This window comes from Equus quagga, chromosome 15 (genome assembly GCF_021613505.1).
Source record: "Equus quagga isolate Etosha38 chromosome 15, UCLA_HA_Equagga_1.0, whole genome shotgun sequence".
In the NCBI taxonomy this organism is placed as follows: Eukaryota; Metazoa; Chordata; class Mammalia; order Perissodactyla; family Equidae; genus Equus; species Equus quagga.
In genome coordinates, this window is record NC_060281.1 from 6,722,436 (window position 1) to 6,739,109 (window position 16,674).

Here is a 16,674-nt window from a genome sequence, read left to right on the forward strand (position 1 = left end):
AATAAGCTTTCTGCTCCTTTCTCTTCTTCTCCATCTGGGATACCCATTGTCCTTATATTGCTCTTCCTAATTGAGTCAGATATTTCTCATAGAATTTCTTCATTTTTTTAGAAGTCTTAGTTCTCTCTTCTCTTACACCTGAATCATTTCCATGTTTCTATCTTTGGGCTCACTAATTTTCTCTTCCATATGGTCTGGTATATTTCCAGTGCTTTTTACTTTATTTTTAATCTCATTAATTGTGTTCTTTATCTCTAGAATTTCTGTTTTGTTTTTTTTTTTTTAAGAATTTCAATCTCTTTGGTGAAGTATTCCTTCTGTTCATTAATTTTATTAGTGACATTATTGAACTGTCTTTCTGAGTTTTCTTGTAATTTTTTGTTTCTTTATGACAGCTATTTTGATTTCTCTGTCAGTTAGATGGTAATCTTACATGACTTTAAGTTTGGTTTCTAGAGAGTTGTCATTCTGTTTCTGTTCTGCTGTGTTACTATAGTTTTTCATGGTGTTTGATGAATCAACCCTCTGTTGGTGCATTTGTGGTAGTAAACACCTGGTTATTTTGGTAAGGCTGGTTGTATTTGAAGGGTGCATTTTCTGCCCTTTACTGCCTCTGTCAGTGGCATCAGCAGTGTGCTCCTTGTGCTGCTTATGCCTCTGAGGTTGCTGGTGGCTTGCTGCTTATAATGTCACTGCAGTCTCACATGTCACCACTGGGGTCACCAGGCTGTGAGCACCTCTGCTGCTTCTGGAGTTGCCTTTGTTTTGTGGGCCCCCACTAGCTCTCCATGGGCTCTCCATGGGCTCAAATTCTGCTGCCTCCCACACTACCTGTCCTGCTGCTCCTGGGTTATCTGGTGATGCTTGCAACACTGCTGCCAGAGGTGCTGGGTTTACAGGTGTTGGTGCCACTGCCAGGGGCCCATGGTCTTATATGCAGCCTCTGCTGCTTGTAGGGCCAGTGTTGGGGGTGCTGTCCCTGGGGGCTGAGTCATGACTTCTGCTGTGGCTCCTGAAGCCTCAGGGTGCAGGTGCCCCCTGCCAAGAGAGAGGGGTAGCGGCTGAGCTGTGAGTGCCACTGCTGCTCCTATAGCTTCTGGTCTCAAGCTCTGGTTGCTTTTTGAAACCTTAGGTCAGAGCACCACTGCCCCTGAGAGGATATTCGCATTTTGGGTGCAGCCCTTGCTGCTGGGGAGAAGGGGTTGGAGTCATCACTGCCTGGCAAAGGGGAGGGAGCTGGATAGCCAGCAATGTTGTATTTCCTGAAGCATCAGGTCACAGGTACCACCTCCAACACTGGGAAAGGTGCAGGGGCTAAGCCTTCATTGTTATTCCTGCAGCCTTTGGTCACTGGTGTATGATAGTGTGCTTTTTGAAACTTCAGGTCAGGGCACCACTGCCACTGCCAGGAGCATCTGAGTTTTGGCTCATTATTGTTGGGGGAGGGGGGGTGCTGCTCCCCTAGTTCTGCTGCCTCTTGGTGGTCCAGTCCAAGTACCTTTAGATGTATAGATGTGTGGATCTTTCAGACACTCTGGTCTGCTGTTCAGAGAGTCTTTTGTTGGTCAATGGATGTCCTACTGGTTGTAACTTAGAGAGGAGAGACAAAGGGAACAACTCACTCTGCTGTGATGCAGATGTCACGCACTTTCTCTAATTTTGAAGCAGTTCTATTCTGATAATATAGCTTTGGAATTAAAAAAAAAAAATCTGCCTGCTCTACCTGATTAGGCGACTTTCATTTCAACTCAATATTTTTCATAATGTAGAAATGTCACGTAGTTAACTGGAGGACATGCCAGAAGTCCTAAGCTTATTGAATAGGGCTGCTGACCTTAGATTCTGAGCTGAGTGCCCCAGCCATTTATCTAAAATGAGATGTTAAGATGTTCTTAGTGATTACAAAGAACAGCAGGAAAGATTAAAATGATATTTTCATTTTGTCTTCATAATGAAATATAATAATGCTTATTTTTCCATCCTACGCATGAATTTAAATCTTCATATAATGCCTTTTCATCAAAATCATACAGAGTGCTTTTTAACTCATGGTATGTTCATTTTATAACTTAAATTTCTATTCTACCTTTGGGGCCTGTGTACTTAAAAACAGGAACAAAACATTTGTGTAATGCTAATAATTAACCCTAATTTTAAAAAAAACACACTATTGATCAAGAAAAAGACTTATACTTACGTATAATGCTAGTATTTAGAAACGGAAACTTCTGTGAAGGTTCTGAAAATCACTTATGGTCACTTTCTAAGAACTGAACTGCCTTAAAGTTTCATGACATGTTTTAATGTCTAACTTTACTTCAAAACACATGTCTTTGCTTTTCCTTCATCTGAGTATCTTCCTCCTATTTTTCTTCTGGTTGTTATCCAGGGATAGACTTCTTTTGGTTTACAGATCAGAGAGGGATATTATGATTTATGTCCCCCAAAACTCATATGTTGAAGTCCTAAACCCAAGAACGTGAATGTATTTGGAGAAAGGGCATTTAAAGAAGTAGTTAAGGTAAAGTGAGGTCATACAAGTGGACCTAACCCAATGTCACTGATGTCCTTTTAAGAAGAGGAGATGAGAACACAGTCAGAGGGAAGATCATGTGAAGACACCAAAAGACAGACATCTACAAGCCAATGAGAGAGGCCCTCAGAGAGAACCAGCCCTGCTGACACTTTGATCTTGGACCTCTAGCTTCCAGAATTGTGAGAAAATAAATTTCTATTTTTAAATCCACCCAGTCCTTGTTATTTTGTTATATCAATCCTAGAAAACTAATAGTGGGTCAAGGAAGTGAACAAAAAGGAAAATTCCTGAAGCAACCAAAGCACTGTTAATAATATAAAACCCTTAAGGACAAAATTAGCGGATGGAATATGTTGGTAATAAGGTGAAATTAAAATGGCACTTGCTAGGGAACTAGGAACACCTGCTTCATGTTCTTAACATCCTTAAAAATCCCAGAAGGACAGAGACAGTCAGGGAAAATTGCTTAAATTGAGCATACTTTTTTACTTTGTTACGTTTTGTTACTTCGAGGCTAGAGCTTTAATCCCCCCGATGGAAAACACTTCATGATGGATGGTGTCAGGGAGGATTCTTTTGGCCCAAGGTGAAAACAGTCTAAAAAATATACATGCTGGATGGCTGCTCTTTCTAGGAATCTCCCAAAGCATGAAAAAGCCCTGAATGTTAAAAACTGAAAGAGCATGAAAAATGGAGAGAACTTGCCTGAGCCCAGAGAGGAGCTTTGTCTTGAGGAGGGAGAGTGACAATTTGCATAACATTTAACAGATCTTAATAATTATAAGCAGTATACATTTATTGATTTTAATAAATGTTTAATTTGTTAATTTGTACATTTAATTATAAACACAATTAAGATTCTCACTATTTTAGATATAAGAGAGAATTTGGGTATAGCTTCTTTAGGGAAGCAACATGCAGCTATCTATAACTAAACTCCATTCCAAAAAGAAGCAGAGTCTGTTAAAAGTTTTTTCCTGTATATATACATAAAGTTTAAAAAGCACTTACTTACACAGATCATGTTCTCTGATCATAACGTACTTACATTAGAAACCAAAATTGAACATATTTTATAACATAGTTATTTCACAGCTTTGAGTTTTATAGAGTTCATGATATATTTCTCATACCCATCTTTTGGATAAATGTAACTCCACTATGTAAATCAGCTTCTGTAAATAGAGTTTAGATTTGTTTTTCCTCCACTCAGTTTTCTAATAACAAAATTGCAAATTAGAAAGAATGATCCTAAGTAAATGTACAATTTGGTAAATAGGTAGAGGTCAGAAGAGTCAATCAGCATTTTAATAAGCCTAATCAAAGCCATCAATGCTTTTGAGAGAAATAAATTATCTGGCTATAAACTACCCCAAAGGCATTTCTTTAAGTTCAGTTTATGCAGGGATTTGTTATTTATGAGTTGATTGAGGCTGATGAGTGGCCAGTTTTTTAATTCACTTCTGTTATTTCATGGAGACTTATGGAGGGCATACAGGTTTTATGTTGGAGAATTCTTCACCATGTTGGCAACATGGTTACTCACAATTGAAAAGAATTTCAGATTCCATGCTGAACTAGAATATACATTCAAATTTTAGCTTAAAATTAAACCCCAGAAATAGCACTTATCTAGAAAGAAGTATGCTTTATGCATTTCCATTTCCTTGCTTTGCCTTGTGGTAATATGGAAAAAAGGTATGTCATGATTCAGACTTTTTGTTTTGGTATAGTCATATATCTAAGAAGAAGAAAACTACAGAAGTGTATTAATTTTCAAAATCCATGTTATATTGGTAATGAAGCACAAAGCCTCTCCCTGCCAGGATCCAAGTATTTGTGATTTAGTGCTAATTTTCCAAATCCTGCTGCTACAGAATAGTATAGGGAATAAAAATTTTTACCTTTAATATTAATCCCAACTCAAACATGCCTTTGAGGTAATAGTACTACCTACTCACTGAGGAATCAAGAATCTCTCCTTTGACAACTGGCAGAAGACTCAATGTAAAGACAAAGGAAGTCAACTTAAAGGTAGAATTTAAACTCTTGGCAAAGATGCAGGATCTTATGAACGTGACAAGAGTTCTGTTGGAGAATCGCTCCAATCATACACTATGCTGATGGAAATTGGACAGTCTGAGCAGTTAGAATTGAAGAAGAGAAAATCAATAAGAATGATACATGAGAGGCCATTCAAAAGATAATAATTTATCTATTAAAGATTGAGAGAGATTTAGGAAGTCTGAGGAGGCCTTGAAATAATTTTATTAAAATATGATTAGTCAAAGGAGAAGAAAAGGATGCAAGAAGATAATATGGTGCAGGTTGAGGTTGGGGGCATGTCAGAAACCACAAAAGTCATAATTTTAAGTGACTTTTGTGAAACTTCAGATAAATTTTAGAAATGTATATATTATAATGTTTTTATGATTTAAAAACCAACATTTATTCACCATTTAATGTGAAATTCTGATCTTTTTAACTTGGTGGGGTTTTTATTTATACCTTATAACCTCATGTAAGCCTCCAACTCATACATATATATATGTATATATATAAATATATATATATAATTTACACATATATAAATACAAACACACACACATTTACTATATGGCTTTGTGTACACGGTTATTGAAATTAAATGCATTTTAAATGTAAAAATGTAGAATGTTAAAAAGCTCTGCCACATTTCCATCTCCAACATTTCTCAGATAATTACTGTTCATTTGCAGAAAAAATAGTATAAACTTATTTCTCTGTGAAATGAATCTTAATTTTTCTAGCAACAAACATATATGTAGTCACAAACATAGATAAATGCCTACAAAGGATAAAACATCTATTAAATGTAATATTGAGGTAGCGGGTAGGAGTGGCAAATGTTGTTGGAAGAAACTGTTCTTCCAGAGATGCACAGTCATGAGAGTCAGAAATCTAGAAACTGTGGGGTTCTTTTTGGTTTGCTTGTTTGTTTTCAGGTGAGGAAGATTGGCCCTGAGCTAACTAACATCTGTTGACAATCTTCCTCTTTTTCGCTTGAGGAAGATTGTCACTGAGCTAACATCTGTGCCAATCTTCCTCCATTTTATGTGGGATGCCGCCACAGTGTGGCTTGATGAGTGGTGCTAGGTCTGCACCCGGGATCTGAACCTGTGAGCCCCAAGCCGCTGAAGCAGAGTGCATGAACTCAACCACTATGCCACCAGGCCAGCCTCTAGACACTGTCTTTTATAAGGAATGGGTTAAGAAAGGTGGGAAATGCGAAGATTTTGTTACAAAACAAAAAGTATTTTCATGTGTGTAGACAATGGATTAGAAGGCTCATGGATTTCTGCAGTTAATAGAATATCACCAATGGATGGAAGAATAAGGAAAGGATATTTAATATCATTATAACAGCACCATGGCAAAATGCTTGAAACTTTGGAAATATTAAAAAAAATGATGGTTCAATTTAATTTACTTTTGTCACTAGAAGTGTTGAAAAACCAAATGAGTTGCCTTGTGAAGTCATGTGTTTTTTGACATTGGATGGGTTCTGGAGAAGCCAAGTAACTACTTCTTGAATATGTTGTTTTGGCAATTCCAGCGCTAGAAGTTTAGGACCTTCAAATGAAACAAGACTTTAAAAAGATTTTATCAGATTCTTCTTCCATACCTGGACATTTGAGTGGATCAGTATTTGAATGGACTCTTGTCATGGGGAATACTATATTTCCAGTGAAATCTCTTAAAATTGTGTCTGCCAAGTGGATCCTTATTAATTTAAATTTAGGCCAGATAGAAGCCCCCAATTACTGGTAGCCTAAAAATATTGCCTATGTCAACTTGTGTTTTGAGGATTGACAAACGTATATAAGCAACTTTGCAAAGTACCTAGCATATAGCTAGAAAATTTAGCTACCATTAACTATATAATATTAGTTTGATACATAGAATATAGCAATATACTGTAAATATGCAACCTTTCTTAATAATAATTGAGCATTTTTGCCTTAAGAAATCATTCTGATCACAACAGAGTAATAGCGACAAAGTGATAGAAGTTATAATAGATTGAGATAAATTTCATTGTCCAGATTGGTTCTAGTCGTTTGCTTATTATCATTAAAAATAATCCCCAGAGTAAGAGTCTACTTTCTTCTATGTTAAATGAATTATTACTAAAAGCCAAATGTAGAAGAAAAATTTCCTCTTAACATAAGATCTCAGTGGAGTGTAAGTTATATTTCTTTCTCCATTTTTTTTTGAGAAGTTATTTAACATAAAAAGTAGGTTGAGGCTCCAAATGTGGCATATATAACAGATACTTTTATTGGTTTTCACCCATCCCTGCTGTGCTGGACAGTTCCTAATCACATTGACTATATCCCACCTCAACAGTCTCTACCTTTATGCTTTAGACTTTTTTGGAAGCTGAGGGATCTTACTGAGTGCACACACAGGATAGCCACTCATATATCAGTCCAGAAGTGTGGAGATGTTAATGCCCTGGGGGCAACCCTTGACTAATGGGGGACCAGAGTCAGTGGACAGTTGCTTTGCTTTTCAGTCATTCCAGGGAAAATTTCTGATGTGCCTTCTCCGTAGATGTTCAGAAGGTCCGCATTGAGTGCATAGTGATCTATTGCTGTGTAACAAGTTACCCCCACAGTTCAATGGCTTAAAATAGCAAGTGTTTATTATCGTACAGTTTCTGTGGTTCCGGAGTTTACAAATTGCTTAATCTGGGTGATTCTGTCTCAAGATCTTTCATTAAATTGCAGTCAAGGTGTTAGCTGGGTGACGGTCATATGAAGACTTGCGTGAAGCTAAAAGATCCTCTTCCATATTCACTTATGTGGCTATTGGCCAGAGGCCTCAGTTCTCCATGTGGTCCTATCCATAGTGTTACTTGAATATCCTCATGACGTAGCAGCTGGCTTGCCCAAGAGAACTAAAGAGAGAAGAAGGAGAAAGCCACACTTTGACCATATTCTATACATTAGCAGTGAATTGCTAAGTATAGCCTACACTCAGTGAGAGAAAATTAGGGTCACATTTTGAAGAGAAGGGGATGAAAGAGTTTCAAACCCACCATAGCCGGACTGAGTCCTGTTACACATAGTGGCAAACAGATAAATACTGTGTTCCTAATTCACTCTTCTCTCTCCCTGTCTCATTCTCCCCACCCCATCCCTTCTGCTTAGCTGGATCACCTCCCAAATAAACAACCTGTGTTCAAGTCCTTCTCTTCATTTCTGCATATGGAGCATTTTAAACCAATATAACTTAGCACTATGAAATTGAAATCCTCTCAAGATCAAAATTTAAAGCAATGCTGTATTTAAAACTGATATGAAGTAATATCTACAGAAATAAATTCATTTTGATTTTTGTGCATTCATAATCACTGAGACTGTTGTTAATATTACTTCCTTTTTATCTAAAGTATTTTACTTGTCCATATACAGTTTCAGCAGCTATTTAGACGATATTCTGATTTGTACAGTCGTCTCAAGAAACTTAGATTTATATTACAATAATTGCCTTCTGAGAATATTCTTCTCAATTCGTATGCATAATTAATAGTAATGATAATAGAATTGCTCAGAATAAAAGTAAAAATGTTAAACTAAAATTGGCCTTCAAGATTCGTAATTTAGGCAACCCTAATAAAAGCACTTATTTTACAAATTAATTAGGATAATGCTTTATGCAATTTACTTAAGGCTATAATAAAATTAAATCACACATTTGAAAATGCATGTAATAATTTAGATTACAATCTATCACCATTTCTGCAACAAATCAATCAAATAAGTTTAAAATGCCTGTGTTTTAAAATATTTAGAAGATATAATGTGCTCAGTTGAATAGTAGAGCAAAGAGTGAGATGAGTAACCTATGTAGCATCATCTGAATACATAATCAAGGCCATCCTGGTCTTGTTATTGGCCCTGCCAACTCACTAGGATATCCCCCCCTTATCAACTTGGTGTTCCTGTTGTGTTCCCCAGAAATCTGCTAGTGTACCATATCACAAAATATATATAGAAAGAAAAAGGGAAAGAAAGAAAGTTGTGACTCCATGGCCAGTCACATAAATATAAATATAAGTACAAATATTTGTTTTCCAGGCTGTAGATCAGTTATATGAGCAATTTTGTTCCAGTTTTTTATCTGGTGTATAGTTCAGGACAAAGAAGAGATCAGGGCACAGAGATGTAAAAGAGATTTAGATGATTTTGTTTTGTTTTGTCTATGGCTATTCTTTAGAACTATAGCTATTTACATAAAAATCAGCCAAAAATTCCAGAAGGTATGGATTTCTGATAAGACACAGGCCAATAAGCAAAATTAAGCAGAAGTTAGGTTCAGGGTATGTGGATTCCTATTCGGAGGCTCTCTATTCATAACTAGCTGTGATCAATTACCTATAGAGAGAGCGTCTAATATTCAGAGGGACATACACTTCACATTTGGATGCATTCTAAAGCCAATGGGTTATGTACATTTTTAGTAACAATTATTAAAAAGAAAGAAAATAGATAACAGAAAAGATCCGTGAGAATTCTGAAACTGTGTGAAGTGACTTTTTTACATATTTGATACTTTTTAGATGGTCTAACTTGAGAATTATTGGTTTGAGGAAAGTTCCTAATAATGAATAAACATTTCAGCTTCTGAGCATTTAAAGTTAATATTTTTAATGTTGATGCTTTGCAATTCAGAAAAAATCATGCTCTAATGTGGTTCCTCTCCGAACAATTATCAAACTACCTCCTACTAAATTTTGCTATTAAAGCCTGGCAAATAGAGTACTAGAGACTGCAACTATACTTCTTTTTAAACTGGAAAGTAAGTATGTCAAAGCCAAATAAGAGTTTAGTGAATGTGTGTAAGTTGAGTTGAGTCTCATTTAAATTCAGTTGTAAAACATCTCAACAAAAAGAAAAAGGTTTCTGAATAGAATTGATTCTGTGGGATGGAAATTCAGTTTTTGAGTGCTTCTTATTCTTTCTCACCCAATGGAACAATACTAGGCATTATGTTATTTGCTTAATACATTGTCTGCAGACTTTCTTTGTTATATGCCTCATAATGTAACTTGATAAATGCCCCAAATGTAGTATTGGCATGGTGGAATCATGGAGTTCCCCCCAAACAGGACAGTAAGAGTGATAGATTATGCTTTACTACCTTTAAGAAAGAGGAACAAGTGAAGAAGGTAATGGAAAAGAAATACCACAATGTTGATCTCGGCAAATGTGGAGTGAAAGTAGCCATATCAAAGGAACGGTGTCAGCAACAAGAGGAGTAGGTCTAGAAGATGCTTTGCAGGAAGAGCTCGTGGATGAGATGTGGTTGTGGGAAAGTACCAGGCGAGGTTATCATCAAAATAGCTACAAACCGTACTAAATGATTCCACCTGCAGCTTATCCCCAACAGGTGATGAAGCAGTACTTTCCAATTGGAATAATCTTTTGAGGGTGGCTCCTGCCACCTGCTCATAGCAGTTCAAACTAACCTTTTGTATCAAGTACTGAAATGGAAATATGATGTTGGATCTCTCTGAAGTTTTATTCTGAGTTCTCATTAAAAGAAATTTGCTTTCAATGCTTTATTTTTTAATTGCTATGACTCAGAATCTAGTTGGGTTTTATATTCCTTCCCCCAGTCTGGTAGATCAGGTCTTGTGTTGAAAGCCCGATATGACAGTGTTATGATGGAGTAGTGTCTTACTATTTTTTCAAAGTCCTTATTTGTTTTAGCAGTTTTAGGTTCACAATACATATATTATATCTATACATTTAAATGTATTTTATATATATATATAAACTTTGTGTATATATATGTCTGTGATGTCTGAGACTTTTTGTTTTCCTATTTTGTTTGTGGTGTGGTCGCTTTTAGATCACTTGGCCTTAATTTCATTGAAAATACTGGTGAGTATAAACTAAATTCTTTCTCATAAATCAACTATAATGAACGACTACATCTTGTGCTTAATTTTATTCTTGATTTGGCAAGTATGAATTCTACAATATAAACTCATGTGCGTATACATATGTATATTTCACTTTTCTTTCTTAGGTGTCTTCCTGGATTTTCTGGTCAATTTTGTGAAATTAATGTAAATGAGTGTTCTTCGTCACCATGTCTAAATGGCGCAAACTGTGAAGATCACATCAATGGATATATTTGCAAATGTCAGCGAGGTAATTATTAAAAATAATAATTATGCACATTGTATATATGTAATTATATATAGTATACATTTATATACATATAACAAAATACGTATATTTATATATAGCAGCATATTGGGTGAGGGTATAATACAGTCTTGACAATGCACTCCACCAGTACTGTATCAAGCTCTGCAAGTAATGACCACACTTAAAAAGTCTAAAATGGAGCCAGCCCCATGGCTGAGTGGTTAAAGTTCCATGTGCTCCACTTTGGCGGCCTGGGGTTGGTGGGTTCGGATCCTGGGTGTAGACCTACTCCACTCATCAGCCATGTTGTGGAGGCATCCCACAGACAATGTAGAGGAAGATTGGCACGAATGTTAGCTCAGGGCAAATCTCCCTCAAGTCAAAAAAGAGGAGGATTGGCAATGGATGTTAGCTCAGGGCAAATCTTCCTCAGCAAAAAAAAAAAAAGGAGAAAAAACATATAAAATGGGAGTTCTGTGACTCTAGAAAGCAATCATTTAGGCTATCAGCAGGAAATCCTAATGTTTAGAGACTGCTCTCTCACTACAGATATTGTCTAAATTTATGTAAACTTCAGATTCTGATCTTCTTCTGTATCAATTATGCCTTGTACACAGCAAGTCCTTTATAAATGTTAGCTCTTATTAATATTGTATTATTATTACTTCCAATAATTGTCAATACAGATATGGACAAGCTGAGTAAACTGATTTTGTTCAAGGAATGCTTTCTCGTTAATAACTGATCTTTTGGGCCATTTCTGCCTTTGGCCATATTCTCTTTAGCTCTCTATTGATATAAATAAGTTGTGTCCAGGCATGTTTTCCCCTCTCTTTCCTCTGGTTCTCTAACTTTTCAGATTTGCTGCTTTCTTTCTGTGTCTGCAGTCACTCATCTCATCTTCAGTGTTCGGTCGCACCCACCCAAAGGGGTGTTGAATGCCGAAATTTCCTTGAGCAGCAATTATCTCTCAGGAATATATGTGGGGGATATTTTCTGTCACTGAAAAAGAATTCCCCCTATTTAAAAACCCCACAGAAGACCAGAGACAGCCTGTGGCTACCCCAGGCTTCTGGGCTTCTTGTTATTGGGTCCCTGGGAACAGCAGCCAGAAAGCCATATGGGATTAGGGTTCTTATGATTTATGTGAAATTGTACAATTAGTGAACACCTACCAACTGAGTACCACTGACAAGCTGTTCACAAGTTCGACCTACACTCAGCACTCTGCCCTGTTTTGGCACAGTACTGACATGTGGTTTTATTTGGTCAGACAGAGCAGCTAGGGACATTGACACCAGCATTTGGAAATAGCCACTTATACATAAAACTCTAACTCTTACACATAAAAGAAGTAGAATAAAGATTACAATTCTCCGATATAAGCAATGAGCCCCATTTCAAAAGTTTTACCTCTTCCAGGCAAAAGGATCTTGATCAAGGTCTGAACATTTAAAACACTTTGATAGCTACCATAGGCGATTAACCTAATCCTACTAAAACAGTTAAGAAACAAAACACACATACAAATAGCTTTTACCATAAGTATATGTCTTATAATTGCTAGTTTCATTTTTATGTTAACATACATCTTACCATTGCGAGGTTAGTTTTGATGCTCCAGGTTAAGATCCCACTTATTTTAGATTCACTTGGAAGCATGAAGCCACTTTGAAGCAGGTGTGTATTCAGATGAAGCCCCATTCTAAATGCTCTTCGTCAAATTCATGGTGGAAAATAGAAGTCCTCAAAAACGGTACCCAGCTGTGCTGTTAAATGTTACTCAGAACTTGCTGGTACATTTTTAAATTTTTTTTTAAATTATTTATTTATTTATTTATTTTGAGGAAGATTAGCCCTGAGCTAACATCTGCTGCTAATTCTCCTCATTTTGCTGAGGAAGACTGGCTCTGAGCTAACATCCATGCCCATCTTCCTCTACTTTGTATGTGGGATGCCTACCACAGCATGGCTTGCAAAGCCATGCCATGTCGGCACCCGGGATCTGAACCAGTGAACCCTGGGCTGCCAAAGCAGAATGTGCGAACTTAACCACTGCAGCACCAGGTGGGCCCCTTGCTGATACTTTCGATTTAACACTTGGGTTCTTCACAACCTGGTCACAAGAGCAAAAACCAACCAAGCAACAAACCAAACAAACAAATTCCCGGAAAATGCTGTGGATACACTTCGAGGCCCTGTGCCTGCTCCCAAGGGCTCCCTCCAGCCATGGGTCTTAATCACGACACATCCTCTCCACAGTTATTTAAAGAATAATCTTGCTCTTGCAGGTTACCCTTCATCCCTTCCTCATTTTCTTTATTAGCGTAGTTTGCTGTTTTTTTCAGTGAAATTCACTCTCTGGCACAGTTCTATAGTTTTCACAAATGCACAAAGTTGTGTAACTACCACCACAGCCAGTCATGTGGCCACCAGAGCCCAAAATGTGCTCAAGCTGCCCTTTGTAGTCAATCCTTTCCTCACCCCCAACAAAAACTGATTTTGATATAATTCAGATTTTTTTATTTATCATTTTTGTCCTTGAAAATCTACCAGTTGTCAAGCTCTTCTTTCTCTTGTATTTTGAATTTTAGATTTTGAAGGCCAAATGTGGGAAGACTTCAGCATATGTGTGCTTAGGAAATTATAATTATAATAACAATAACAGCGCCAGTGCGTGGGCACCATGCTGTTTTACATGTATTGACTCATTTAGTTTTCCTATCACCTGGTGAAGAAGGTACTATTATCTCATTTCAGCAGTGAGGAAATGGTCCGAGTCTCTGGGTTAATCTCCCATAGCACCTTAGTGGCAAAGCCGAGATTTGCAGCCAGAAGGTCTGAGCTGCTGCTGTACGTTCATCATCAATATGTTCCCCAAAGAAGGGCCTTACTGACTAGCAACTTCCCATGAAGTCCCAGTTATGCTAGACAAATAAGGTCCGGAGATGTGCTGTACGACACTGTGCCTATAGTTAAGGGTACTGTATTGCACACTTCAAAATTTGCTAAAAGTGTAGATTTCATGTTGAATGTTCCTACTAGAATTTTAAAAAGTAAAATTACTGACCATTACAAAGAAAAACAGGACCTTTGCCAATAAGTCCCTTCAGTGTGTTGCAGCTTAGTCTAGATTTTCGCAATTCTAACTACTGAGAGATTTCTTCAGGAACGTTGACCACCCAGGTCTGTCTATCTCCTAAAAAACTTCCATAAGCAAAAACTGAAAATTTACCACTTTTCTGAGTAGCTCAAAGCAGTTTGCCTTCTCCCAAATGGTAAAGAAGGACATAAAGTCCAATTTATTTGGTTCATATGGGTCCACTCGTCTCTCTCAACCATGGAGGAAACCAGCCTTAAATAATGTTGACAACTCTTTCTTTAAGTGCTGGTCTAAATCATGGCTTTATCCTTACCTTACACACTTCCAGGTGAAACCCCACCTTTACTAGGTATTTACTTCTGTGTTTAATTAGTTAAACATCATAAATTACTGCCATTTTCTATTTCCTTCAGTTGTGGAAATCTTCCTTAAGTTCACCTCATGCTGCCAATTATCAGAAGACAAGACAATTCTCTTGTCTTCATGTAACAACAATTCTCTCTTTCTCCATGGTCATAACCTTTGGTGGTTCCTAGGCTGTGCCTCAAGGTTTGTAATTTTATCTTTTTTCTCCCTTCTTTCTTTTTTTCAGTCCAAACAGAGCTGCACGACTCCTGCAACATTCTGAAGGGAACATAGTTTGAAAAATTAAATGGTGGATCCTTACCCAGTATAACTGCAAACACAACTGAAATTTAAACTGAATATAAATAGACTAGAAGATGCTCTAAATGTTATACAGTTTTGTGCCGCCGAATCCTCTCAGAGAGGTTGTATCCTAAGGGGTCCTCATGGAGGGTTCAGCGAGTACTGAAAAAGTACCATCCATTTATGATGCTGGCCGATGTTGTGTAATCACAGAAAGGGCCATAGTTAGCATAAAACCTCCCCCTACCCTCCCAAAACAGTCAAATAGAGAGTTACACACTGTACTCTAAGCTAACAAGGTGTAATGCATGACAAGTGGGGCACACGTGGATTCCCGGTCTCACCCATCCTCTCTGCATGAGGTCTTTGGGCAGGCACAGCCTGGACAGCATTCAGGAGAGTCCCGATCACAGAGCTCACCCTCCACCCAGGGCATGAATTCAACAGCTGGGAAGCTTGTTTCCATGGAAGTATCAATACAAGCATTCAGATTGTTTTACAAAATAAAACAGTTATCTTTGTTTTAGCCCAAATAGTCCCCTTTATAGTGTCATATAAAGATGCTTAACACTCAGTAAGTGAAACCGCAGTTATCCCATTGTGAGCAAATTGACAGCGAAGGGAACAATCTGTGTACTGCAAATGTGAATGCTTCGCCCAGAGTCGTTCTCTACCCCTGGGGCAGTGGCTGCGCTCAGACTCTTTTCATACTCACGAGGGGTACAGTAGCGTTTCTATAGGTGATGACATAGACTGCAGATGCACATTTTGCTCCTAAAATAGCGTTATTCATTTCGAAGCAGAAATACTGCATTGTCCTTGGGGCAAAGAAAGAGAGAAACAAACACAGATAATATCTGCCACGGTGCTCACCATGATTAAGTCAAGGACAGGACTTTTGGATTTAGAATAGAAGAGATACGGAATGATCTTTCTTTTTAATCAGGAACCATAAAAAGTGAAATATTTTTTAATATGAAATAAAAAGAGTGTATACTATTGTATTTTCATGAAGATTTAGACATCAAAATCAATTCTTCTATATCTTCTAGAACTAGCCTAAGAAAAGAAAACAATTTTAATTTATAATATCCAATTACTAGATAATATGTTAACTAGTAAGACAGTTATTTTAGGTTAAGGTTTAATTTTGTTTTATTTTCTCCAGATTCAGTACAATTCACTTGGCGCTGAGAGGGAAAATGAAATGAAAACGAAATCTGTAAATCTTTGAAATAGTGACTTTTATTTTCATTAATAAACTCAAACTATTATAACTGCTATATTGCAGCAGAGGACAGCACTATTAAAACTGGTCTGTGTTTCTATTTGTGTATGTTGATGTATTTAAAGATTTGTTTTATTCATCAACTTAAAAATTAGTTTAACTTGTTCTTATTTTTATTACAATTTGACATCTAAAGTCTTTTTTATTTTACACCTGCATTATTTGACACCATTTATTCTGTAAGCATTTATTTATTTTCTATTACTTGTAAGATATTAGATTAGTACTATGAATTTAACATCATCATGATTTGATCACTTTTTCTGGATTGCTAATGAAAACTTTTGTTCATTGATTTTAATCAGCAAACAGCGTTCTCTAAATATCTGGTTACCTTATTACATAGACATCAAACCTTCATGAGACTCAGAGGATGTTTCTGCGTCTCTGCTTCTGAACCTTTTTTTAAAATTTCACCTGCTGGATTTTCATCTGCCTGTTTTATTCTGTTCCCATTTCTTGCCATCACCTTGCCCACACCAGCACAGGGACATTTATTTTGCTTATTGATTGATGGGCATGATTGGCACTCAGCATCCTTTCCTGTTTATTGTGGTTTCTGTACTGACGAGGCAAGAAAATTAAAAGTTACAGTATCTAGACTTCCTTGGAGCTGAGGTTGTGAATATAAATGGCATTCCATCGATAATGGACATGCCTGAAATCTGAAGGAGAGGATGGAGATCATTTCTGGATATCTCAGCAGTTTCGTCTGGTGATGAAGGCCATGACACAGGGCATTTTTGGCAGCAGATTTTGTCACTGAGTCGCTGACTTCATGTGGATTAAAAAGCAGTGCTGGTGGGAACGGCAGTCAGACTCTGCAGCTTGATGTTTAGTCACCAGCTTCAGGGGAGGGAGAGGCCCCTGGAGAGGTGTGATGGCAGCTTCC

The 16,674-nt window shown here is 37.2% G+C and overlaps 1 protein-coding gene across 1 annotated transcript in view; it reads left to right on the forward strand.

Annotated features, from left to right (window-relative positions):
• The window catches only part of EYS (eyes shut homolog), a 1,407,877-nt gene that overhangs the window by 687,090 nt on the left and 704,113 nt on the right, over window positions 1–16,674 (forward strand). The window contains 1 exon segment of the mRNA XM_046639782.1: window positions 10,619–10,743. Within this exon segment, the coding sequence (XP_046495738.1) occupies window positions 10,619–10,743 (125 nt within the window).